Source organism: Bolinopsis microptera, chromosome 2, assembly GCF_026151205.1.
Source record: "Bolinopsis microptera isolate Bmic1 chromosome 2, MBARI_Bmic_1.0, whole genome shotgun sequence".
Taxonomy (NCBI): Eukaryota; Metazoa; Ctenophora; class Tentaculata; order Lobata; family Bolinopsidae; genus Bolinopsis; species Bolinopsis microptera.
This window is the reverse complement of record NC_087073.1, coordinates 14,889,017-14,914,816: the sequence shown is the minus strand read 5'-3', so window position 1 is coordinate 14,914,816 and position 25,800 is coordinate 14,889,017. Positions and strand designations below refer to the sequence as shown.

General features: G+C 36.7%; 5 protein-coding genes across 7 annotated transcripts in view; all 5 read right to left on the bottom strand.

Annotated features, from left to right (window-relative positions):
* Positions 1-25,800, bottom strand: part of LOC134826243 (uncharacterized) — a 60,045-nt gene that overhangs the window by 30,324 nt on the left and 3,921 nt on the right. The window contains exons 2-7 of one of the 3 annotated variants that reach the window (XM_063838546.1): positions 2,284-2,530; positions 1,753-2,123; positions 1,381-1,599; positions 993-1,214; positions 676-820; positions 30-268 (exon numbers count right to left, since the gene is read on the bottom strand). The exons of 1 other annotated variant lie outside the window; for it this stretch is intronic. In XM_063838546.1, coding sequence (XP_063694616.1) covers positions 30-268; positions 676-820; positions 993-1,214; positions 1,381-1,599; positions 1,753-2,123; positions 2,284-2,409 — 1,322 coding nt within the window. In that variant the 5' untranslated portion in view covers positions 2,410-2,530. The remainder of the gene's footprint in view (positions 1-29; positions 269-675; positions 821-992; positions 1,215-1,380; positions 1,600-1,752; positions 2,124-2,283; positions 2,531-25,800) is intronic. One more of the 3 variants, XM_063838547.1, reaches the window with a different exon arrangement.
* On the bottom strand, positions 2,898-3,707 carry LOC134826827 (exosome complex component MTR3-like). The gene has a single exon (XM_063839330.1). It carries the CDS (start codon positions 3,705-3,707, stop codon positions 2,898-2,900), a length of 810 nt encoding a protein of 269 aa, XP_063695400.1.
* On the bottom strand, positions 6,421-7,962 carry LOC134826826 (general transcription factor IIH subunit 2-like). The gene is made up of 2 exons (XM_063839329.1): positions 6,909-7,962; positions 6,421-6,476 (listed from the first exon to the last, which is right to left on the bottom strand). Exons 1-2 carry the CDS (start codon positions 7,960-7,962, stop codon positions 6,421-6,423), a joined length of 1,110 nt encoding a protein of 369 aa, XP_063695399.1.
* Positions 8,917-9,588, bottom strand: LOC134826825 (deoxynucleotidyltransferase terminal-interacting protein 2-like). The gene has a single exon (XM_063839328.1). It carries the CDS (start codon positions 9,586-9,588, stop codon positions 8,917-8,919), a length of 672 nt encoding a protein of 223 aa, XP_063695398.1.
* On the bottom strand, positions 10,085-10,902 carry LOC134826246 (uncharacterized). Its single transcript, XM_063838551.1, has 2 exons — positions 10,799-10,902; positions 10,085-10,668 (listed from the first exon to the last, which is right to left on the bottom strand). Exons 1-2 carry the CDS (start codon positions 10,892-10,894, stop codon positions 10,375-10,377), a joined length of 390 nt encoding a protein of 129 aa, XP_063694621.1. The 5' UTR covers positions 10,895-10,902; the 3' UTR covers positions 10,085-10,374.

Genomic DNA, 25,800 nt, shown 5'->3' with positions numbered 1-25,800 from the left:
TACTATTTAATGTAGAAATCCAAATTTACCTCATACGAAATTGACTGCTCACATCAATAAACAAATCCGCTGAATTCTCGTCCACCCCCAAATCATGAAAAGAAATGAGATCGAAACACTCCTCCTCGGGAGTTCTCGGTAATTGAACAAGATCGGAAGGATCAGCCAGGGCCAACAAACTGAACATGACCCCAACTGTAGGGGTAAGGTGCTTTATCACGTACGTGTTACTGTACTTTTTGTCCTCTTTTACCTCGACGGACTCGACCTTAGGAGCACAATCGTATTATTGATTGTACCAGCATCATTTGTTCAAATAAGGAATAATGGTATTTATCTCATGGTATGTGGCATGTATGAAGTATGGAGAACCCTAGCCCCCCGAGTGCAGTAATTCATTTTATAGCGTTATATTGGGGTTTAACGACAACTTGAGCTTTTCTCAGCTTGATGGAACAGCTTGATGGTGGAACTTTGTCATTTGTGCTGCTAAAAGTCAAAAATTCGACTGTAAAAAAGACTTTGGATTAAACATAAAATCAAATCAAATAATAATGACACAAACATCACACGTCAATCGTCATAAAGAATATTTCTACACAAATTTATAAATCAAACTTAAATGCTAGGTACAAAGATCAGACCCAGTGAAAATGTAATTATGTAGAAACTTACTGAGAATGACGGCCAGTCCGGGGTGGTAAATTCGGCAAACTTCTCATCAAACGCCACAAAGTAGCAGTTCCTGTGATCCAAATACCTGCAATAAATTACTGGGTAATTAAACGCCACAAAGTAGCAGTTCCTGTGATCCAAATACCTGCAATTAATTACTGGGTAATTAAATTGTACAAAAATAAAAAACAATCTATAACCTATTATATCAAGATATTAGTGTTCAAACCAGAGAAATGTAAATTAAGAAACCCAAAATAAAGACACGAGGCCAACGTACAGGGCAGCAAGATTCAGGTTAAATATCAGCTACCAACCTGCCAGCAAAAGAATAAGAGACCTCCATCTTGAACATCAAGCTGATGAACTGTCCTCTGTCATCCATGTCCTGATCCATTGGAGACAGCGCAAACTCCATGTCTCCATCATCCACCGCAGGGTTCTCTTCGCCGCTACTGTCATCGAGTACAAGGATAGTCTCTGTTCCAATAAATTTAACTTTCTGGGCAGGTTTATTGACATGGTTCGTCAAATGTGACCTAAGAATACATTAGGTGAAGTGATAAAATTAATGCTGTCAAATTACAAAGACAACAGAAGACTTATTTTAGAAGTTTTTGCAAGACACTAGTTGAACTGGGGTCAATACCACTGACCGCAGACACGAAAATGTCATGACTTGGAAGGCTATCACCAAAAACTCACCTGAAAATTTGTCTGAAGCAAAACTTGGATAGGTCGGAGCAAAGAAGGTCGGTAGGAACGATACAAGTTTTCTGCCTTGAGTACCTCCCATGTATTATTTTATCAAGAGCTTCTTGGTCTATTGACGACCTTGAACCCTCCAAAGCGTTTGTATCGATCGTCACCAACTTAACCTTTTTATCTTTCTTTAAGCTTGATAATATTGTCCTTATTCGGTCACTGAATTAACAGGTTTTTAAAGGTTCGTGGAGAACAACGGTTTCTAATATTAACAGCGAGGTTTATGGCATCTTAACTTCTTAAGAAAAAGTACGTTAAATTTCCAATGATTCTTTATGATTATAGAAAAATGTAAGATGCAATCAAACCAACCTGTCACCAATCAAGGAGGATGACAAAACGAAGATAAGATTATCAGTGTCATCATCCCAGTTGAAGTCAGAAGCGACCATTGTGAGCGCCTCCTCCCAGCTCCTGTTAGTCATCTCGACCTCCTTCTCAGCCTCCTCATCTAACCTGCTCAACAAATCAGAACCTTCCATTTCGTTAACCCCGCCCTCCAGAGGTGTCCTACCATTTTGATAGGTTTTGGTACTGGTTTTATTAACACAGGGTACGGTAAAGCTGTTAGTAAGGTCAGATAGGAGCTTTTGAGCAGGTTTGAGAGCAATTGATTGGAGGGATATCTTCCTATAGGATATGTTAAGTATTCCTGATCTGAACAAATGGTAGCCCCATGTTATCTGAAATATGAAGAGATTCATAAATACGAAGATTTCGTCATTAAATTTATTATCTTAACCCCAAGCTGTAATCTTTATCCTTCATTTCCATTACAGGGGTCACATCCCACTGCCAATGAATAACATAAAAGCTGTTTAAATCAGATTTGAGCAAACTCACGTTTATTTTGGGCGTATAGCAGTAGTAGAGAAGAATTCTGACTATCAGGAGATGAATCTGTTGCGGAATGTGGCCGTCTTTGCCATAAACAGTGTTCACTACAAACCCTAACTTCAAATCATTCATCCCCCCAAAGATAAGTCCACATTTTCACTGGGTTACTTTGATTCGAAATGCTTTTTTAATTCACATAAGATTGTTGTGATCCAGGGCTTCAGTTTAATCTTCTGGTAACATGTCTGTAGGGCTAATCAATCTACCATTTAGTACAATCAATGTAACGTCAAGACTCCATCGTTGGAAACGATCATGAATTCAATGATTTAATCCCAAATCTATTAGAAATTCTCAATTTTTTCTAATGCACAGTGTGGAACCATTTCATCGATGGAAATTTGTAAATTCGGAATATAAAAATAACCAAGTAACTCTGATCAGGTCTTAAGTAAGATTGAATTCGTAGATCAGAAATGCCAGATATTATGATAAAATCGAGTAAAATTTATTTTAGGGCCTTAATTGAAACTGTGACTGCAATCCAAACCCAAAACAAATAGTTAAAACTTAAAACTTATAAATAATTAAAAAATAAAAAGTCAAACAAACAGCTGCCATCACCTCTGAACATTTTCTTCGATACTTCCTTGTAACAAGTTCTTGACTCCTGTGGCGAGTCTTAAAGAGGTTTCCCAGCAAGTTTCTATACAATCTTTAGCCTGAGTCTGTTCAATTTTTCCAGTTTGTTTTAAGTAAGATATCTGAGAGAGTGAGGGTAAAACAGCCAGATGGAATCCAGCTCCTCCGGTGTATTTACTGAAAGGACCGTATTCTTCCTCAGCAGTGGGGTCCACTAAAACATCACTGTTCTCAAAAAACCGAAGAGTCGTACCAACTACAAGATCCTTAACCTCTATGTTAGCATTGATTAGCGCTACGGAGGCAGCTGTAAGTGCTAAAGCTAGAGCGCTTCCATCATCTTGGATTACTTGAACTGATATTTCAACTTGAGCTTTCGGAAAACGTTCAAGAAGTATTACTCCTTCCATTGCTTCACAGATGCATTTTGAGATCATTTTCTCTTCGAAATCTTGCCTGGGCTCACAATAGTGCGCTCTTGCAAATGGCATGTATTTGAACTCACAGGTTACCTTTCCCTTCAAAGAGAACTCTTCTCGTCGTAATATTTCTTTAGGGCCGTATACTGCGGCGGTAAGCTTAGTATTCCCCATCTCTATATAAACTGATCCTTGAGCTTTCGTTATTATACCAACCTTCATGTACAGGGCCCGGAGTTCATTCCATTTCCGACCATCAGCTCTCAGTTTATTCTTGTCGACAGAATTCAGAGGGACCAGAGTTTCTTTCTGTAGGAGTGGTGGTTCAATTGCTCCCTCCGGCACACAATTTCGTTTGGGATCTGGCATAGTCGCTGAACTACGAAAGATTGTTTAGAAACAAATTAGCTGATTTCTTAATTTGATTTCCAAATTCAATTTTGACGAGGTTACTTAAATTTTAAGATGTTTTTTAGCCTCTGAATTGGCTATTAAGTCTGTTTAATTCATTGAGGAGTAGAACTTGAAATTATCTGGTATGATTCCTCTGCAAGTGGATAATGGGTAACTTTTGTATAGTTATCAATAATTTCAAACATGAAAAATACAGGTTCATACAAAACCATCTGATATAATAATCTAGCGATCTAACATAATTGGTCATATGAATGCGATGGAAAGGTTATTTATTAGGTTAAGTCGATGTTGATAGACAATTTTTAAACATTCCAAAAATATTAAAATCTAAGTCATCAAGTACGGTAAACGTTTATTTCAAATCATAAGTTACTTAGCAATTTTATAAATTGCATAATAACAATAATACAGGGTAGCCCATAATATGTTAGTGTGCAAATGTTTGGGCTTATTTATCAGTCACTGAGTGCCCGGTCGAAATAATTCGTTCCGTTAGCGGCAATAGAATCTTCGAATGAGTAGTTAAAGTATGCCGTCTGCAAAGTTATAAGTCACAAATATACGAAAAATACAATGTTGTGAGCCCAAACATTTGCAGACTGACTTATGGGCCACCCTGTAGAATAATAGGTCTACCCGATTAATATAATTGAATACGACCTTCACATATCAATGCAATCATGACAATAATAAATCTGCAATCAAAGAATTGAGGCGATTTGCTATTCATTAGCAAATTTTACATCCAGTACAAAAGATAAAAAAGAAACATGTTCATCATTTAAGGAAACCAGCGTGTTTTGGCTTTAGGACTTTCAGTATGATCAACTTAAATAACCGAAGCACTAAATAGGTACATTCATTTAACTTAAAGGGGAAACTGGACGATAGTTACATTTTTAAATAATATGTGACTTTGTGAATGTTTGAACTCAGCCGAAATTGAAATTGCGACATTGAAATCAAATGTGTCATCGGTAATAATATGACTTTTAATCTAGGGTAATAATATCACACTATTACTCTAGATCTAGTAGGAACATGAAAATGTTAAAAATTACGACAATCAACAAAAAAAGGTACAACAAACATTTTACTGCATATCAAATGATCTAATGACCATTCCGATTTTACTATCGATTAGAATTATCCTAATATCATTGATCGAAATTTAAATTCCAAATTTTCCATGAAATAACAACAGAAAACTAAGATCTACTCATCTGTCTGCCAAAAACTGGAAATAATTCTGACTGTTCGGCGTTAGCAGTAATGTAATCTTTGACGTACAGATGCTTCTTTAGTTCTGGATCCACCCTACAGGCCCATGCTATAAAGATATTACAGTCATGTGGATCCCATTTAAGCATTCTTTTAGTCGAACTCAAACTGGATTCATCGGCAAACAGCCTCTTGAAGAGATCAGCTTTGCAAGTTATTTCATGCAAAGCAAGTGCCCCAAGCCTGATTAAAAACTCAGAGTTCTTCCCAAATGAAATCATTTTTGTGACAATTTTGTTGACAAATTTACCACAATCATTAATCGGCAGTTCCTTCATCTGCTTATTGGTAAATGCTTCCAGAGAAGACGACACCTTGACAGTACGCTTTGTAACGTCAATAATTGCCAAGGGAAACCTGTTAACATACGTTTTGAGACAATGCACCCCCCTTAAAACATCATCTGACTCACAATCATAAACTATAGTCTGAAGAAAGATATGACTTCTAAACTCAGTGTGTCCTATCGTTGGCCAAATAGTGACACACTTTTCAGTAGCAGGGATGATATAAGAAATAAGAAGGGACATCTGCTCCATCTGTAACCAATGACTCCGAAGGCCGGTTATCACAGCAAATCCCGCACACTGAAGCACTCCCTGGTACACCCGTTTCAGGAATGCAGGAGCTGCTCGGTTTGTTCCATCTCCGAAATATTGGAGAGGTTTACAGACTTGGTCTAGAGAATGGTGCATGAGATTGAATACAGTGGAGTCAAGTTTAAGGATCATACTGCCAATATGATCATCAAGTCTGCGCCTGCTGATAGTAGACTCTTTGATGGCGTCCTTGATGACTACAGTTGACTTGTACAAAAACGAGTATAGATTAGTCACCTGGGAAATTTGTTGAGGATTTTCCAAGGGAAATACTAAAGAAAGACAGTGCAACCTAGCCCTGCTGATTCGGGGACTTATATTGAATACAATCGCTAAAATCATGATTTTTTGTTCTGGGATGAAGAGCAGTTTGCGCTCTCTATCTCGAGAGCTGTTACTGCTTGTTTCGTCCATGTCCCCGGTCAGAACGTGCATGTTCACATAGTTCACCAGTTGTTCATTGTTCTCCTCCTGAGACTTCATCCAACATTTGGATACTTGAGGTCCAAGTATATTGTCCCAATGGGTTATCAATACACATTTAAAAACGCTAAGTTCACTAAGTTCAAACACTTTATCCTTCCCGAATCCTGTCAAGGTGATGGTGGACTCCACTGCATCTGTATACTCACTAAATGGATGATCGGTTGTTGCTGATGAAGTCTGTGACGAAGTTAGACGGTCTATCCGACAGGGTGAATCGGGACTGTGTGAAGTGTTAATACTGAAGGTACTGCAACGAGCTTCTGCTAAATGGTTTGATATCATTGGTGGACTACCAAAACTCATCTGTCGAGATAAGAGAAGTTCAGTTCCTGTTTATACCCCATGATACATCTGCCTGAGAGAAAATTATTTAGAGAACTCAAGAAAGGTTCGAAAAATACTACAGCTAGAACGAGTAGTATTTATGCATAATAATTTTCATGTTTTCAAAATTTTTGGCGGAGATCTAAACTTTGACGGTCTACGAATCATGTAAGTTAAACGTCAATAATTTGCAGTGCAGAAATTAATGTAACATAACTAAAAATAAAAAACAAATCTTAAAAAAGCCTAAAAGAAGCTCATGGATCACGAGAGTGTAAACTTTCGTCTAGATGTAACTCTGAAGTCACACAGAAACCCCAAATAATTTAAAAACAATCTGTTGTGACTTCAAATGAAGGTTTTTTTTGTCACCTAGGCCGGGACTCGCAGCCGGGACAATGATGCAACATATCATGAACGAAAATATCACAGGTATAACAAAAGTAACTGTTACAGGACTCACAACGGTACACATGTTTCTGATTTGCGAAAGTTTTGGAGCAGCCCCCACACACCATGGTGTCATCAATGAGGTCCTCTGTGGATGTTTCAGTGAACTCTGACAGAGGAAACAGGTGGTGATAAGATCGAGCCAGGTGAGGAGCACAAACCAGCGTCAGGGAACATATTTTACATTCCACAGGGACCTCGCAGTACTTGCTAGAACACGTGGGGCAGGTGAACCCTTGAGTGGTTAGTTCAGCCTTGGTTTTGTCCTCCACGTGGCACTGACACAAAGACAACGTGCCGTCTGTTACATGCGGGGGAAACCCCATTTTCACCAGACTTGGTTCCATAGTGGGGGTTGCAGCGGGGGGTGCACATTGCAACCTCAACAGCTCTTGGAGATGCTGCTCGTCCAACATTACATTGTATGTTCCATTTGTTGCGGAGGATACTCTGTTAAATATTTGAACAGAAGCACTGAGTCCTATAACGGAGACCCTTATATTGCTCTCTGCTAGTTGAGTCAACATGTCGTTTATTGGGTGAGGATCTACACTGGTTAGAGATCCAGCAACGATTATTATTTCTCGACTAGCATAAGATGGCATACTTGATAATATTTTGAACGCTGTTTCTAAGCCATTGTACAGAGAAAAAGCACCCTCGCAAGCTTTTTGAGCTTTGATATTTGCTATGTGTTTATTGATATTACTGCTTAGATCTGATATTTTCTGACCTTTACCGTTTTTAACAGCTATAACTCCGATCTGTGAGATAGGATTCTGATCGTAAAACTCGAGAATAAACTGCTCGGAAAGTTTCTTCAGACATATGAATCTGCTCGGCTTGAGATCATTATCCTCCATGTTAACAGACTGATCAAGAAGCAGAAACACGTGTCTCATAACCCCCAGCTTGACATTTGATAGTCTCTGTTGGATCAGCCTGCGCTTCTCTCGTTTTGCACTGCTGGTGGTTAAGTCTACTAGTCCTCCATCTGTTTCTTTTATCAGCTCCCACGTTTTCTCGTAATTCCCCTCCCATCTGTACCCATCTCCATCTTCATCCATACTGTACACCTGCAGGTGGAATCTGTTTAAAATCCTGTAAATGTAATACCCAATATTATGATGCACTAGTACATACTATACACTATACAGTACACTCTACATACCGCACCCGAGCTTAAATTTCATCCGTTTGTGATAAAAAGCTTTTTCAAACAACACCCACGATTTTCCGGGATTCAATGATAACAACAAGTTTGGCATAGGTAAGCTTGTGGTTTGTAAGAAAACACTAAATGATATGCTTGGAATCAGATTACAGACTAAGATAATGCATATCAAATGCATTGTAGTAAAAAGAAATGATGGTTGTCAGTTGTCACAATATTCTATAAGCTTATAAAATTTCTATTTTCGGCTGCAGAAAGTTGCATTTTTCTTTTGTTTAACGGCAGGTAAACAAATTCTGTTGACGGATTAAGTGCAGCATACGAATTATATGTTTAATGACTGAGACAGTATCAGATATCTGAAGACATTACAACAATTCCGATATACTGTATTACCTGAGTAATTTTACTAAACGTTTCCTCGCATTCATAAGAAATGTCATGGCAAGGTGTGGATATTGAAAACGTTCATACATACTGCAAAACTGATCCGTCAAAAGAACTGTTTTTAATGGAATTATGTAAGTTCATAAATAATGATAAGTTCAAACAGCAGCTATGAAATAGACATGCATATATTCAGTCAGAGAAATAGCAGTAATAATGTCAAAGAGGTAAATTGTCCAAAAATGGAAACAAATAAAACAGGAATAAATTATAATTTGTTAATGTCTCATTCTTAAAAACTGTTTCCTGATACCCCTTGAACTTTCGAAAATCGTATCATATTATTCTGTAAATATGATTTTAAAGAAATAACTTAATAAAAAGCCCCACCTAAAAAATTTAACACTATCCTACCAATAATAATAAATAATTTGATAAAAATAGTTAAAAATAAAATAATTTATTTCCTTTTCCTTTTGCCTTTTCCACCCTTCAGTCGCTTAGGCTTACTGCTCTGAATTTTCAAAAACTTCTCTTTCAACTTTTTACGGAAGTCAAAATCTGCAGCAAGTTCGTCAACAAGGGTCTTTTGTCGCATTTTCTTGGGTACTCTACTTGAATAAAATTCAGATTTATCCTCTACGATGGTACCGATCTGCACCGCTGATGGCAGTTTCTTTTTGTAATCAGACACATTTGAAAATTGCCCCTTCCCGATCAAATTCCTACTCTTGATTATTTTCAAGTCCCGTTTGAGTTCCTCTGTCATCTCAGAGGGCTTGAAATCAAAGTAGTTTTTACCGAGAGTTTTACTCCGTTCAGTTTTCCTTTCTTTCTTTAGCTTTGAGGAAGTTTTCTCAAAGTCACTAATCTGCACATCACCGATCTGCTGCTTGTCCTGGTACTCGAAAGTTTCTAAATCTATCCCAGGGTTGATCTCTGAAGACAGGGTATCTGACACAAGGTATGGGTTTTTAACTTCGACAAAATTCTTGTTCTCAACAAATGCATTCTCAGAATCGTCTTCTGCTGGAGGTGCAGGTTTCTCCTCGAAACAGGATTTGAAAACATCCAAAGCAAAGTCTACGCCTTTCTTAACATCAGGGTTAGTTTCGTATATCAAGTTATCCATGATTTATAATCAGTTCATTGTCCCTGAGAAGGATTTCACAGTTGTTAATTTGTAATTTAAATTGAGAATCAATCGATAATCGGTAAGTTTACAACGAATTATTACTATATATAAAGCGAGACGATATATATATATATGTGGATATATCCGTGCCATTTTACTGACACCAGGGCATCAACTTTAACGCGACTTTCCGCAAAAACCGTAAAAGATATACAACTGAAACTTTTTTGACTGGGTCAAATGCTTTAATGGCCTTCAAATCAGCATGAAAAAATTAAAAATTGGCCAAGGAATAAGAATTTTAGTGCTCAAAATTTGGACTCCCAAGTGGTGTCAAAAACGCGAATTAAATAGGTAATAATTATTTTATTCTCTCGAGTCTTGACACCACTTTAGGGTAGACGGGTTCCTGCTAGTAATAATAAGGTATACTTGTATCATGTAACTATTTGTAGCAAATCCCAAGGTTGCTTAAAACAAATCGAAACGAAAATTTGTTGTATAACAGAAGATAAGTTAATCTTTACAATAAATTACAGAAATATTTACAGTTTCAAATTTACAAATCTAGACAAGACCTGTTATCCGTCTTATAATAACTTAATAATATAACTTAATAATATAACTTAATAATCTGATATAAAAACTTAGTTTGTGACAGTCCCGACATTTTATAAACAATCTGACAAATTATTTGATCTGGAATATTGTATATTTTGTATCAATGTACCATGCAGAAAGGTATGTAATACGACAAGAGAAAAGTCCCATGATTTTTGTGACTCAGTTGTTAGCACTAATATTCTTGATCCTGTCTCTGAGCTCGGATACACTGACGGTGATCTTGATGATGTCCGGTGTTAGTTCCACCACATTGCCCACATCCCACAAACAAGGGGACGGTGTCGCGGTGGCACGGTTCGAGGCCTTTACTTTACCACGTGCACCACGTGGTGGCGTGGTGAAATCGTCAGGAAGGGGTGTGATGACCTCCTCTCTAACCTCGATCTCATCCGTACAGATTGGTTTGATGAGACCGAACTTTACAGCTGGTATCGGGTAGGCAGCGTGCAGTCTCTGTGATAAAATAAATGTTAAAATTTGAAAAGTTTCATGAGGATATTTTCATAAGAAATCGTGATGGAACAAGATTGAGAGCGATTGTTTAAAAAGTTAGAGTTCAAGAATTTGATGAAACTGTACCAACCATAACCCGCTCGTACTCATCCTTAGGAAGGTAGACCTCCTCTTCTAACTCCCGGAACATGCCGTGGACAGAAGACATCTCTCCTAATATGGGCATAGACAATCTATTATCGGCCTTACAAAGTACATAGTAATATGCCGAGACAACAAGATTTTAACATGAAGGGTTCTATTTATAGCTATTAGTGGTTAAAAGCTATGAGGTGGTAATTACTGGATGCGAATCTAGTTTTGAATTATTATCCATTCTCAATGCAAGGCATTCATGACTTAATTTGGTGATTTAAGTGGAAAACGTAAACAGAAAAATGCGAGGATTGTTTTCATAAAAAGCAGCCTGTAGCACACTTAAAATAACGTTGAGAAATGTTCTGAATATTTAACTACAATTAGTAACATATCTAAAACTATCAATGAGCAACGGTGGATTGTTTGATTTTTCCAGAGGCAAAAAAATGTTAATTCATACTTCTTGCTTAAAGTCGGTTGAATTCACCATTGAGTTGCGCAGCTTTATTCATTAAGTTCAATATGAAGCAGCAAGGGCGTCAAATACAAAACATTTAATCGTATCTACAATTTTACATTCTTGCGATCACTCACATTACAGACAAAATTTCAGCTTTAATTTTTAACTCAGCTTTTGCCAACGCTCAGCAATCAAACTATTTAAGAATCTAAATTCATCATCAATGAAATCATAACACGCTAAAATTAAAAGTACATACAAAGTTCTAAATACCATTCCTTTCATTCCTAGCATTCAATTACTACGCCGAGCTATTTATTACTCGCAACAAGGACAATTGATAGATGACACCAACAAGTTTAATCAAATCAATGCTGTATCGTGGGAAAAAAGGGACAAAATGACACACTTTTAATACTATTATTCTCCAAATATGTCAAAAATAAGTAGGAACTTGGCGTATAATTCTGAATTTTACGACACATTATCGTTGAACACTATGCACATTATACATCTTCTCGATACAAACATTAAAGACGTAATTAAAAGTACCACGTATCTGAATCATCATCACATCTTCTTTAAAACACACAGCAGGATACCACCAAGACATTAATACAGCTGCATGGCAATGTATCACAATCTTACAAATACCATACTAAACCAATCTCCGCTAAAATTCCAACAAATTCCATCTAGTCCAATCACTTACAATCATTCCCTTACTTATCTGCCACCCCATTGAATCTATCAATCCGCAATGAACCTAAACATGATCCAACACACTTCTACTCCCTCTCTCCTCTGAAGATCTGATACCGTGCACACGTGATCTCACACCATCACGTGAACGTTTCTCACGTCATCACGTGACCGCTTCTCCTGCTGCGACTGAACTTCTCACTGACTCCATCCCTGGATCTGTTTAAAACCTAAACCCCAGCCGTCACATGGGGGCACTGTCTTCCCAGTACGAACTGTACGGATCTTGGTTTTCTGAGTTGTCTGAGCTGTTTTGGTAGAGCGTGCAATTCAGCGTTTCTTCTAGAATCTTCGCTTCTGGAAACTCGATCTTAGTCTGTTTCCGCTCTGTCGCATACATTATGGAGGTACATGATATCTGAAATAGACGGTGAGATCAATCCTAAATCTTTAACAGCTTCCAAATGATCAAGCCAGGCAGAAAATAACCTAATAATAGGACATAATTCGAACGATTTATACTCTAAGAAGACAAAATGCAGTGTAAAAGTACAGTAGAAAGTTAATATTGACAAATAAAAAACCTCGCTGAGTTTCTTGCCGCCCCCGTAAAAGGTCCAGCAGCATATCTCGTTTCTGCCGCTGAGGTCTCTGATAAAACAGAGTCTGTTGTGATGCTGCGAGGACAGCTTGTCGAATAGTTCTATATTACATAACAACGTGTCCACCGACTTTCTGAACGTTTGTGAGTGAAAACTAACAGCCGGCTAACCTATAAAGGGATCGAAGTTTATTTGGCTCCGCGCCGTCCAAAAACTTAAAATGTATGCATATTAAATTTATTTATATACGTATTATACTATTTACTATAATATATTATCTTATTTTTTAAACACGATTTAATAATAGTAAAGTCGAAGTTTAATGTACATGTATCACTGATCTATATAGAATACGTCCTTGAATGGTAACGAGGTGTCGAATATGACTTACTTAAAATTGACAGTTTCAAATTTTACATTAGTTTTGAAGCTTTGAGAATGACTGTGAGTGCAGCATTTGACAAAGACCACTTTTCTAAATCACTGCACAACATCTCTGCAACATCCCTGCGTGTACGAACTGTACATACAAGTGTAACTAAAATGGACCAAACTTTGAGCGTACAATTTACACCACTCACCCGAATATTCAAGAGTTCTCCACGCGTTGAGTTAGTTTTTATGCTATTTTATGATTATTATTACATACTTAAAGGGTCACACCAATGTTATTTCTTCCAGAAATCAACTGCCTTAGCTTAACTCAACCCGGTGGGGCCAGTTTTAATACATTTTTTAATGTTTTAATGTTTAATCAACAATTTCTCCACCTTGTTGAGCACCTTTTCACAACTTTGATAGTTTTTTCATTTGCTAGAACACTTTGCTTTAAGACAGAAGAGGTAACAGTTTTATGATCCCCTACAGTAGCAGTTAACAGAGCAGATTAGAATTAGTGATAAAACCAATGAATTTAGGCATGTTTGACAGGCTTTTTACTGTTTCTTAATGAAAGATCTCCACCCTGTTGAGCGTCAATGGAAAAAACAAAATTTAACAGGAAGTAGAAAAGGCCGAGACACAACTCTCTAGCTAACCTAGAACTCTCTAAACCTATCTCCACCCCCGGTTGAGCAGCTTTGAAAAGTGCATTTAATTTCTCCACCTCGGTTGAGCACCTAAATAAAATATTGATAAAACCATCAGATTGCAAATTTGATGTAGTTTGTGTTACCAATAACCTTTTCCACCTTAATCAAAAGTTTCTTCAACCAGAGCCAGTCTCCACCTTAAATCTCCACCTTTTAAGGGTTTGTTTAATACCACCTGTATCTGCTCAACCGTTCAACCTTTTATTTATTTTTTTTACTCAGAGAAAGTCCTGAAAAATGTCTTGTCAGCCATATAATCAGGGAGTTTCATTCTGTGTTGAGCTGGCTCCACCACACACTTCTAAAAAAGTAAAAAATGTACAGGTTGTCTCCGAACTTGACCTTAAAGTGTGCTGCTGAATATACCACTCTTTTCTAAAAATTTCACAAGGACTCACTCAGTGTATGAATATTTGTTGTTGGATCTGTTATATGCGAATCTGACAACCGGTGCCTTTATGGATAAGAAGAATTTCTCTGGCATGGGAAGGGTAAGGACCGGGATTTTAAACTTGAAACTTTCAAGTAAGAAGTGATCTCTGCTTTCGCTGGCTTCTCTGTCTATCACATCTTGACACTGTCTTATTACGTCCTCTAAAAGATAAAACTGTGCTTCTTTCTGAAGTATAGGTGGTTTATCATTTATAAAAACTAGTATGTTTAAAGAGTATGAAGGTAAGATGTAAAATTCCAGGCTTGTCCACCGCCGAGAAATTTGGCTACGCCGAACGATGAAAAAAAACATGTCAAGTTATATCGGAAAATCTTACCAATAATTCATAAAGATCCTGTTTATTAGTAGGTATTCTGATAATGCCGTCTCGCAAGTAGTTTAATATAGCACCAAAGTGTTTTCCATCCCGATCTATTAGAACGTAGCCTGAGTGATAACCAAAATTATTCCACTGAGGAATAATTAGGGATTAATAAGGGTAAAGTCGAGGTAATGTACCAGTATCGACTATCTACGTAGTGACTACGTCTTGTGAAATGTGTAGAGCAAGGTGTTCGATATTATTGAGTTCTTACTTCAAAATTTGACAGTTTTAATTTACAAATTTATCGATTTTGAAAGCTTTGAGAAGATCTGTGTTGAGTCGCAGCACTTTAACACAGACTGTGTTAAAGAGACACACCTTCTTCATCGGTAAGGACATCAACAGTGCCACTGAACATTCTCTGCAACATGGACCCCTGCGTGTTACGGGAACTGACTAGTGTCTGAAGTGTAGTCTGAAAAAGGGATCCACCAACGTTTAGCTTAACATACTTCTTACCACCACTACATACCCTGAAATGTATTAACTTTAGACGTTACGTTAATTACTCAACTTATTTAGTTATTTATTTGATCATTTACTTAATTATTTATTTAATTATTTACTTGATTACTTGTAAAGATTGGTAACATATTGAAATGTGAATTACTATTTTCTAGAGAAAACGCGCTGAACCTCTGATGTCATATAATAACTAAGATTCAATTATTAATAATAATTATGTTAATTGCTCTTAAAATGTGATTAATCTGAATAGTCTAACCTTAGAGGCGAGGTTTCAATGACTGGAATCTTGCTGCTTTCACCCATAGCTCAACCTATAAATAGAGTTTGCAATGTAGTTTGTACTAATCTTTTTATTATAAGCAAAAGTAAAGTTTTAAACCGGAGTTTTAAGAATATATACATTATCAATGATACGAATCTAGACTTTAAAAAAGGAAGCCATAGTGCTGTAAACTAACAGCTCATCGCACATATAACATGATATAACAGAAACACAATATTAACAGACAATGAAAGTGAAAGTGAAAAGAACGATATATTTAAGCACTTTAAGCATCGTAATTATATTATATAGTTTTTAACAGTCCGTCTTGGTAAATATATACATTTTTTTAAATTCTCAAAAACACGTGCACAACGCGGCCAGGGTCAAAGAGTCGGAATCGCTGTAACGAATATTTAAGAAGGGATGAGGTAAGCTTCCAAAAACGATGGATACAGAAGACCTATCAATCATACAGTACAAGTCCAATAAACATGAACAGCACGGTATTCCGTAATTACAGATGCTCTATAGTATTAAAACTTAAGATCTAGGGAATAGTTAAAATACAGTAAACATAGCATCCCGGATACAAAATACAACACTCCCAAGTATTTTCGGGTATCTTTCGACCGTTGAGAGAAAGGTTTTAAGTTTCGCCAGAACGTCTCACATTGCGACGGAATGATCCAGAAAGAGTACCGGACGCAGACCGGCTGGTATAATATTGTATTGCAGTGATTTTATAACTGTTCCCGTCCGACAGGCGGATAGAACCAGTAAAAATCTCCATTCAGTCTCGACTGATTTATAGAAACTGTCGAGTTACTACCCTTGAACATCTTGTTGTATAGTCCTAGAGTGTCCCACGGCCATACATTCTGACATAGTCTGAAAGAAACATACCGTTCCACGACAAACGCAGTAAGTACAACCAGAACCGATCTGATCTTCTTATCTGACATAACTCTGATAACAACCATGTTGTTCGCTAGAACGAAGATATAGGATAGAATCAGCAGGTTTGTGTTCTGTGACCACATGGCGCTGGGGATGGCAAATAACTTTGCGAAGGAGGAGATAACGAGGCTATATAAAAGGTTCCTGACATCTCTCACACCCAAAAACACCACACTCAACACCATAACAGTCATATAAAAGGAGCAGGTGAGTCCCAGAACCTCCACAAGTCTAACCATGAACTTCAGCTCCAGTACCTGCAAGTTAAGCTTGCCGTCAGGTTTATCGTTGAGCCAGGTGGTGTAGGTGTCAGCAGTGAGGGAGGAGAGGAAGAGGAGGATGGTGGTACGGGTGTAGTAGTGGATCATGGTGGGGGAGTCGGAGAGGGAGGGTGGGGGTGGTTCCGTGCCGTTACTGTACTTTGTGTAAACTTGTCGCTCCGACCCTATCTGTCTGAAAATGATTAGGGGTTGATTCATGCATTGATAGTACAATACGTATAGAAAATCAAAGACGAACAATTTTAGTTACATGTGGATTGTGGAACATGATGAAGCAATCCGTTAAACAGATGTATAGAAAATAAACTATTAACGGTGCTCCTAAGCTTGAGAAAATCAACTTAAATATTATAACAACATTGATTGTTATCAACTCTATATCTCCTCCTACCTCCTGTTAAATACGATATGTCTGTACACTTCAGTCTTGAGGAGCAACATATCCAACAATACCAACACTCCGTCATACTCGATATATTTATCAACAACAGCATCACACGCTTCACACTGTGATAACTTCAGCACTGAGGGTGATATCTGCTCACACAGCTGAGGGTTATCTGAGCCACATTCCACGCATACAAACATACCACCTGGCAAATATAGAGATATGAGGTAGTTTTGTCATGTTTAACGAGTTAAACCGGTCAATGATGGAATTTCACAATTGTCAGCAAATTAGTGCACTAATGTTACATAACGACAGAAAAATTACAGCCGTCATCATAGAGAGAGAATATAGGAATAAAGAGAGTGGAGATACTTTCTTTTGATCCTATGACAGCTAAATGTCTTTACATTTGCATTGGGACTTTCGCATTACGGAGTTTAACTTAAAACAATGGAATTTGTCCAAGTTTTTGTAGGTCAAAACAAATATGCTCAATGCTTGGAATGTTCTGAGTTATTTATATCAGGGTCCAGTAAAGTGGGATTTGAATGTAGGTCATATCTTTTGAGCAATAAAAATTCCAATTTTTATCAACAACAACAACAACAACAGAAATATCATTCAAAGTATTAGAACTATGCAAAACAAATTTCAATTTACAAACGCACATTGTCACTTTATCAGTCAATAAAAGAACATTGAAAAATAAATCTGATTAAATTTAACTCAAGTTCAACTTGAGGGATCTCCGAATCATGTCAAATCACAAATTTACGTTTATTTCACCAAACCTACTAAAAATCTGAAAAAAAGTTTGAGCATAATAATATGAATATGATATTGTAGACTGGTTCACACATAAAAATTTTTGAAAACTGTACACCCAACGAAATCAAAAGAACAATTTAAACCGCTACAATTTATCTCTACCGAATCAAAAAGTAAATGTGATTATTAATGTAGGTCGTTACTCAATTATCGTTAATAAACTATCAGCTGAAAAGGTAATTACTAATTAAGCATATTTACCAGCCGAATGACCAGCCTGCCATAATATAAGGCATTAGGCAAACGTTTTAATACCTATTTACTTAAATAAGCCAAAACAGTGTAAAAGCCAGATGACCTCTGGCATACCAGCAAATTTAGAAAGATGATAGTACTTCTTTTACACATGGCAGTGATCACTCAAACAGCTTACAACAGCGAAAAATCAAACAGCTGATGTGTGTCAAAATGAAGTATAACTTTCTCCGATCTTATATTCACACGTTCCCAGGGACAAATCCATTCGAAAACACTATAACTATCCAATTATTGTCATCAAAAATTAACTCAACTGCAAAAGACCACACGATTAAAAAAGGGATTTATAATTATGGAGAGATGACCGGAGAGTCATGGGAAAAACATTTAAATATGAATAATGAACTATTACTAAACACTACACAGTAAAAAAAGAGTCTGAAAATCACGAGTCTGTCTCATCAATAAACTGGATGAGCGACTCCCACAACTCAGTCGACTTGTTGCAACAAGTCAAGTTGGACTGTGCAACACTGTCCAGCAAACATCTCAAGTCTTTTTCTTTGTTTATCTTCCATCGTTCTATATCTGATCGGATAGATGCACTTGCCACAACCAACTCATCACCAGCAGTCTGTAAGGAAGTAAATCTAAAAGAAAATAATCACAACAAGATTCTTTATTTGCTACAAATTTTTTGAAAGCGTTTAACATTGTATGTTACGTTTATGATAGATATTTTATTGTTTACTAATTTACTGCTTTGTAATATGAAATATCCATTGTACCTTAAAAACGGTAAGTTCATCAAACTTTTAGCCGTAATGAAACCTATAGTACTACTTACTAGTCTTGTGAACACAGCAATATAACTCCCGATACATTGGGGCGATTAAAAGGGAGCACAATATCAAATATTTTAAATAAACTAACCTCCCCATTAGAACTGAGATTAGTGATTTCATTCTTAAGCTTTGTCATTTTCTCTTCTTTAACTTGAACAGGGCTTTTCCCGAAGAATGTTGCGAACGATTTTCCTGGTTCACTAGCCTCCAGTTTTTCTAATTCTTTTTGTTTTGATAGAACAGTTTCGGTGAAGTAGTCTTTTGTAACCTGGTCGATTTGAAAAAATGAATGTAACATGTTGCAAGTTGATAGGATATTATTCGAGTTATTCAACAAGTATGCTCAATCAGGTTGGAAAAATATTATTTATTATTTATGAATCTCAATATTTATCAGTTATTAGTCTCAATATTTAGTAAACAGTAAGTAATTTGAGAAAATTATGCTTTTTAAGAGTCAATTCTAAAAACCTGCATGTGATCTCGTGTCTTCAAAACATTTTTCACAGTATTGATGTACAGCTGATATTCCTTGATACCTTCAGAAAATATCTCTTCTTTGATTGTCACTAGCTTTCCCAGTTCTTCACTATTTTGAGAAACGATATCTCCCAACTTTGACAGTATAGGCTCCAGATCACCCTGACAGTGTACAAAATGCGAGTTATCCTCTTTAATAATTGCAGTTCTTTCATATTGTGAAAGAGTGTATCAATAGATAAATTATGGCTAAATAGTAAATATACAGGGTGGGCCAAAAGTCAGTGGGCATACGTTGGCCTTAATAGCTCCGCCGTGTTTTATATTTGAGAGCTGTTGCTTTGCAGATGGCATACTGTACTTACTGGTTCGAGGATTCCGTCGTCAAAATTTAAATTCGAATATATTGTTTTTTCTGAACATGCTGAACGCCTGATTTTTCAGAGACGGTAGATTATTAAATTTTGCATATGATCTGAAAACATAAGGCAAAACGGATTAGAAATGACGAATTTATTAAGAATTTTCTGTATCTCGTTAACAAAATTGACTGGGTGATTATGTGACACCGTGACACGACACCTTAATTGGGCACCCTTAACAATTCCCATAATGTTTAACGGGTTGGTTAACAGGGTCACCTAATCACGTGATTGGGTAAACCAATCACCTGATCACACGTAATGAATAAACTCGTTATGCTTCATATCTCGGTCATCTGAGAAGCTACAGTTCTAATTTTTTCAGGACAAACGTTATTCGAATGGCCAAACACAATTCAATAAAATTTGGCTCGATCCGACGATCCAAACTATCAAATAAATGCAAAAATGAACCTTCATTTGAAAAACATGAACTCGAATATTTTTCGATTTGACAAATTCCTTGAACCAGTGGTGGTAGTAAGTCATGCCAGAAAGAATTATTTCAATTGGGCACTCAGTGACTGAGCTATTAAGGCCAACGTATGCCCACTGACTTTTGGCCCACCCTGTATTATTTTGTAATCAAAATAACTTTCAAAATTTGATATTGCAAATCATGTTTAAATGCTACAATATCACATACCGTACCTAAATACATGTACAGTTTTCAGGAAAAATTATCACATAAAAGAAATTTACATAATATTATTTAACAAACCTCTGAATTTGCCCAAAGAGCAAGACTAGGAGATAAAATATTGAGAGCATCTTCCAGCTCACTCTGTTCCTTATCCAGCTTAGTTGATTGTGTTGATAACGTAGACAGTATCTTTCCAAACTCTTCAATGTACTCAGATGTTGGCGTAAATGGGCTTTCAGGATTAGTTATTGGCAACTGGGGTATTGAAAACTTTTTCAGTGCTGTTGTTTTCTTTTGCTCTATTAGTTCAACTTGTTTTGCAGACAGGAAAGTAAAGAAATGCTCACTTGCAGAAAGAATTGGATGCTCTGCAATCCTGCAAAGGAACTTGTTTAAAGCTAATTGTCTCAGACGTAAAAAGCTTGGGTCGTATTTGTTGAACATTTTCTTTTGTGGCAGAGGCGGAATAATGTTTGAAGAATATTGTTGAATCAGAATGTTAGATAGCCAAAAGAAGTCTTGGTAGCGTCTTCTTACATGAAATTCATGCTGCAAAAAGCTTTCCCTGGTGGTTTTGGTTACAACTTTGTAAGATACAAATGACTCTGCCGCATGTTTTTGAGCATCATCGACTATTATGATGATGTCTTCTTCAAAGTGAGGTTTATCATAGATGCTGATAGATGAAAATCTGAGGTCTCTCAGACTCTCGTAGTCTTTGTTTTCCTCATTCTCTTCTTCTACAGGTTTTTTGGGTTTTACCTTCTTAGAACTACTACCTTTGGACATAATGTTTATATCTTCATACTGATTTGATCCATTAACTTCAATCGTTCCTACAGAAACCACCATTGGAGATTTTGGTTCTTTAGTCTTTTCTTTGGGCTTGGTTACCTCAACATCCTCAATTTTTGGAACTTCTTCTGATACTTGATCTTTGTCATCACTTGCTGCGTCTTTTTCGTCACTTTTAGATTCAGACATTCGATTAAATGGGTTCTCCTTGATTGATTCTGATCGCAAAATAGCTACAGGATGTAATGACGATGAATTCTCATCTAGTGAATCATCAGAAGCTGAAGCTACATCACGAGAAGGTGGTACTTCTACAGGTTCTGAGAGTACAGTAGATCCTCCGACCTCATGAGAAGATGGAAGCTCTTCAGATTCTTTAGTGGCCACCTTGCCAAATTCATGAGAAGAAGGCAATTCAACTGATTCATTTGTGACCATTCCTTCACCTTCATCTTTCATTGAAACTGGTTCATCAACTTCGTGAGTTAATGATATCTCAACTGATTCATTAGTAACCAGTCCTTCACCTTCATCTTTCATTGAAACTGGTTCATCAACTTCGTGAGTTAATGATATCTCAACTGATTCATTAGTAACCAGTCCTTCACATAAATCTTTCATTGAAACTGGTTCATCAACTTCGTGAGTTAATGATATCTCAACTGATTCATTAGTAACCACTTCCTCAACCTCATGAGATGAGGGAAATTCGATAGATTCATTAGTAGCAGGTTCTTTAACCTTGTCAGAAGGTAGTAATACAACAGATTCAATAGTGGTAGGTTCTTCAACTTCATGTGATGATGTCACTTCAATGCTCTGTGAAGCTGGTATTGGAATTTTATCAGAAACTTCCACTTCATCATCGACCAACGAATTTGCTTTGAAATCATGATTAGTTAGAAGTTCAACATCATTTAAGGATGGTGATTCCTCAGTTTCACTGGATGACAATTCTACTTTCTGTAAAGCTGATACGTCATCAGATACTGGAACATTAGCAGAGAATGGATCATTGCATCCAATGGTTGATGATATATCAATCTCTTGAAAGGAGGGAGGTTCAACTTCCAGAGATGCTGTAATGGCATCCATACTGAAGTGATTCAGCCAGGAAATGTAACCTATATAAAAATTGAAATTAGTTTACTTTAGTAACTTAGTACTTAGAACTCATGTCATCACAAAGGCTGTTAAAGAAATTATCCTCAAATTAAGTAGGATACTTTGTATACCACAAGAATGAGTTCATCTACGGTTTTTGTTCCTTGAAGAGCTTAGTGTGCCTTGAATTGCAAGATCTCATTTTTAAAGATAAAGGTTAAGATATAGGTAGCATGTTTAAAACTAAAATTAACCAAATTAGGGTGAACAAATTTGATTCCTAGACAATTAAAACATTCAGCCACTGGGAGTCACAGAAACGAAGCTAATAGCATTCTTCATCCAGCCGATTAAAAATTTAATGACGTTTGAAAATTTATCTCTGATTAAAAATGTAACGCTGATAAAAGTAGTTAAAATATGTTTACAGTACACCACAATGTAGAATGTAGATGTACTGAAGGGGTATCCTGATCTTTTCGAAGGGCCCCTCCACATTTAACCCTTGATCACGGTTTCCCCAGAACGATAGGTGAGCAGTATATTTATCGGTTTGTTTAAGTAAGGTTTCACTAGAAAAATGCATTTTCATTCAAAGTAATTCGGGTAAAAACGTACTTATAGACCGAACAACACTGGGTTCGGCAATATAGAGGAATTGGTTTATCAAGAAAGTGACATGTAAACCCTTTCAATGAAATGGAAAACGAACCCAAATAATAAACACCTTAATAATTTTTGACATAATACAGCAAAAGCCCAAACAATCAAATTTTATATTTAGCATGCCTGAAGAACCAGAACTTGACCCTTGTAAACCAAAATACGACTACTGTGAATCTAATATGACCAAGTTCTTAGAAGATATTCAAACAAATTTTTGTGGGCAGGTGTGCTACAACGTAGAAAACTTTGAAATTTTTGCAAATAAGATAAAACTTTTGATCGAAGAAAACTTTTTAATTGAATCTGAATCGTTCAAAAAGTCAAAAAGAAATATGATTGCAAACCCTTGGATCACACCAGGGATCATTGCATCAGTGAAAAAGAAAGAATACCTTTACAAGCAGTGGAAGAGTACAATTAAGGAACCCAACCCTCTTGGAGACTCTGATCTATACTTAACCTATAGTAAATTCCGTCGACAGTTAAAATACATTATCAGATCTGCCAAGAAATTGTACTATTGCAGAAAATTCTCAAAAGTCTCAGGTAATATGAAGCAAACATGGGCACTGATCAATGAACTGAGGGGAAAAACAAAAACTGGAATAAAGGCCTCGTTCAAAATAGATGGTAGTTTAGTAAAAGACAAGCGTGTCATATCGAATGGCTTTAACATGTTCTTCTCTTCCATTGCAGGTAAACTTAATGCGAAGCTCTGCTCCTCCAAACCAATAAGTCGTGACACAGCTTGCCAGAGGCCCCTTAATTATAAGAACTACTTTAACAAAAGAGTTACCAACAGTATGTTCTTAAACCACTGTGATTCTGAGGAAATCGAAAAAATTGTTAAAACCTTCCAGGGTGACAAGGCTAGTGACATATCAATAGCTGTTCTTAAGAAATGTTGCACTACAATCTCTAAGCACCTAGCTGGTTTCCTAAACTCATTCATGAAGCTGGGTCTATTTCCAAATATTCTCAAAATAGGTAAGGTCACCCCCGTATTTAAGAAAGGAGACCCACAGCTGTTTGATAACTACAGGCCTATATCCATTCTACCTATCTTTGGTAAGATATTTGAAAAAGTAATTTACTGCCGAGTATATATAGCTTCTTTACTTCACATATGGTCATATACGATAAACAGTTTGGATTCAGATCCAACCACTCAACGGCACATGCCATCAATTACTCCATTGACCACATTCTTAAAAACCTAGAAAGTAAGAATCATGTAATTGGCATATTCATTGACTTAAGCAAAGCGTTTGACACAATCGACCACAGAAAATTACTTGTCAAACTTGAACACTATGGCATAAGAGGGCCCTGTCTTGACCTAATTGAAAGCTATTTGTGTAACCGACAGCAGTATGTTGATTTCCAAAATACACACTCTGATCACTGCAAAATTGAATATGGGGTACCACAGGGATCAGTTCTAGGCCCTCTCCTTTTCTTGTACTCTACATTAATGACATTACCAACTCTAGCAAACTTGGACACTTCATACTGTTTGCAGATGACACGAACATATTTGTTGCTGGAAAAACTGAACAAGAAGCCTATTTGAATGCTAATAAAGTACTTGAATCTGTAAATGACTATATGGAATCTAACTTGCTGCACATTAACCAAAGCAAATCGGTCTACATGTTATTCAGACCTGGCTGGTACTCGTCCTGTGCACGTGCTCGTGAATATGGCTCTGAGAACTCACTCACGTTATCAGGCAACACGCTTACACAAGTAGATAAAGTGAGATTCCTTGGTGTTATCATAGACCATGAACTATCCTGGGAACCCCAACTAGATAACATAAAAAGTAAACTAACTACAAGTATAGCTATAATTAAACGTATTATGAAGTTTATTCCAGAAACAGAGTACCATAAGCTGTATGACTCCTTATTCAAGTCTCATATGAGCTACTGTATCAGTAGCTGGGGTGGTGTCACACCTTATAGACTATCTAAACTGTTCTCCATCCAAAAAAGATGTGTACGCCTTCTATTTGGAAGCAAACCAAGCTTTGACCGGGCAGAGTATTATGAAACATGTGCACGTGCAAGACCATACAGTGAACACATCGCAAAAAGGAGCTTTGCTTTGGAAAACACTAAGCCAATATTCAATACCGAGAAAATCATGTCAATCCACAACCTGTACACCCAACATATATCCACTGAACTGTTTGAAATCTTGAAACTGCATTAATTAATTAATTAAAATTGAAATTTAAAAACACCACTATTAAGCGTACACTTTTACTCAGCAGTGTCACTACAACTAGTTTACAAAAATACTTTTAAAACTATATATCAAAAGCAAAATAAAGTTCTATGTATAAATTCGTTCATAAAACTTCCAAAAAGCTAATATAATTTAGATAAGTCAAAGAGAGGGTTAAAATTATTAATAAAACATTTTTGCTACCTCAGTGTCAGATAAAGTAAACAAATAAGTCTTCAGTGCGGACTTAAACGCCTCAACAGAATAACATTGTTTAACTGAGTCTGGTAGTGCATTAAAAACTCGTGGACCAACCACACTAAAACTACGATCACCAAAACCCCTGGTTGAACGATAAGGGACTATGAGCCTAACAGTGTGTCCATGGTGAGCATACTTAAACATATCTTGAAGGTACAGTGGCGCTATTCCATTAATAGCCTTAAAAGATAAGAGACATATTTTAAAAATCACTCTTTTAGGTATATTAAGCCAGTGCAATTTATCAAGATCGTCGCCTAGGTGATCAAATTTATATTTTCCAGTTACTGCTTTTGCACAGGCATTTTGAATAAGCTGTAGTTGATGTATGAGGTACTTGGAGATGCCGTAAAACATGGCGTTACAGTAGTCCAAACAAGAAACAACGAGGCTATTAACAATTGTCTTAAGCTGTTTTGTAGTCAGCAGAAACCGTATCTTAGTGAGGTTGCGTAGTGTTAGGAAACATTTCTTCTTCAACTCAA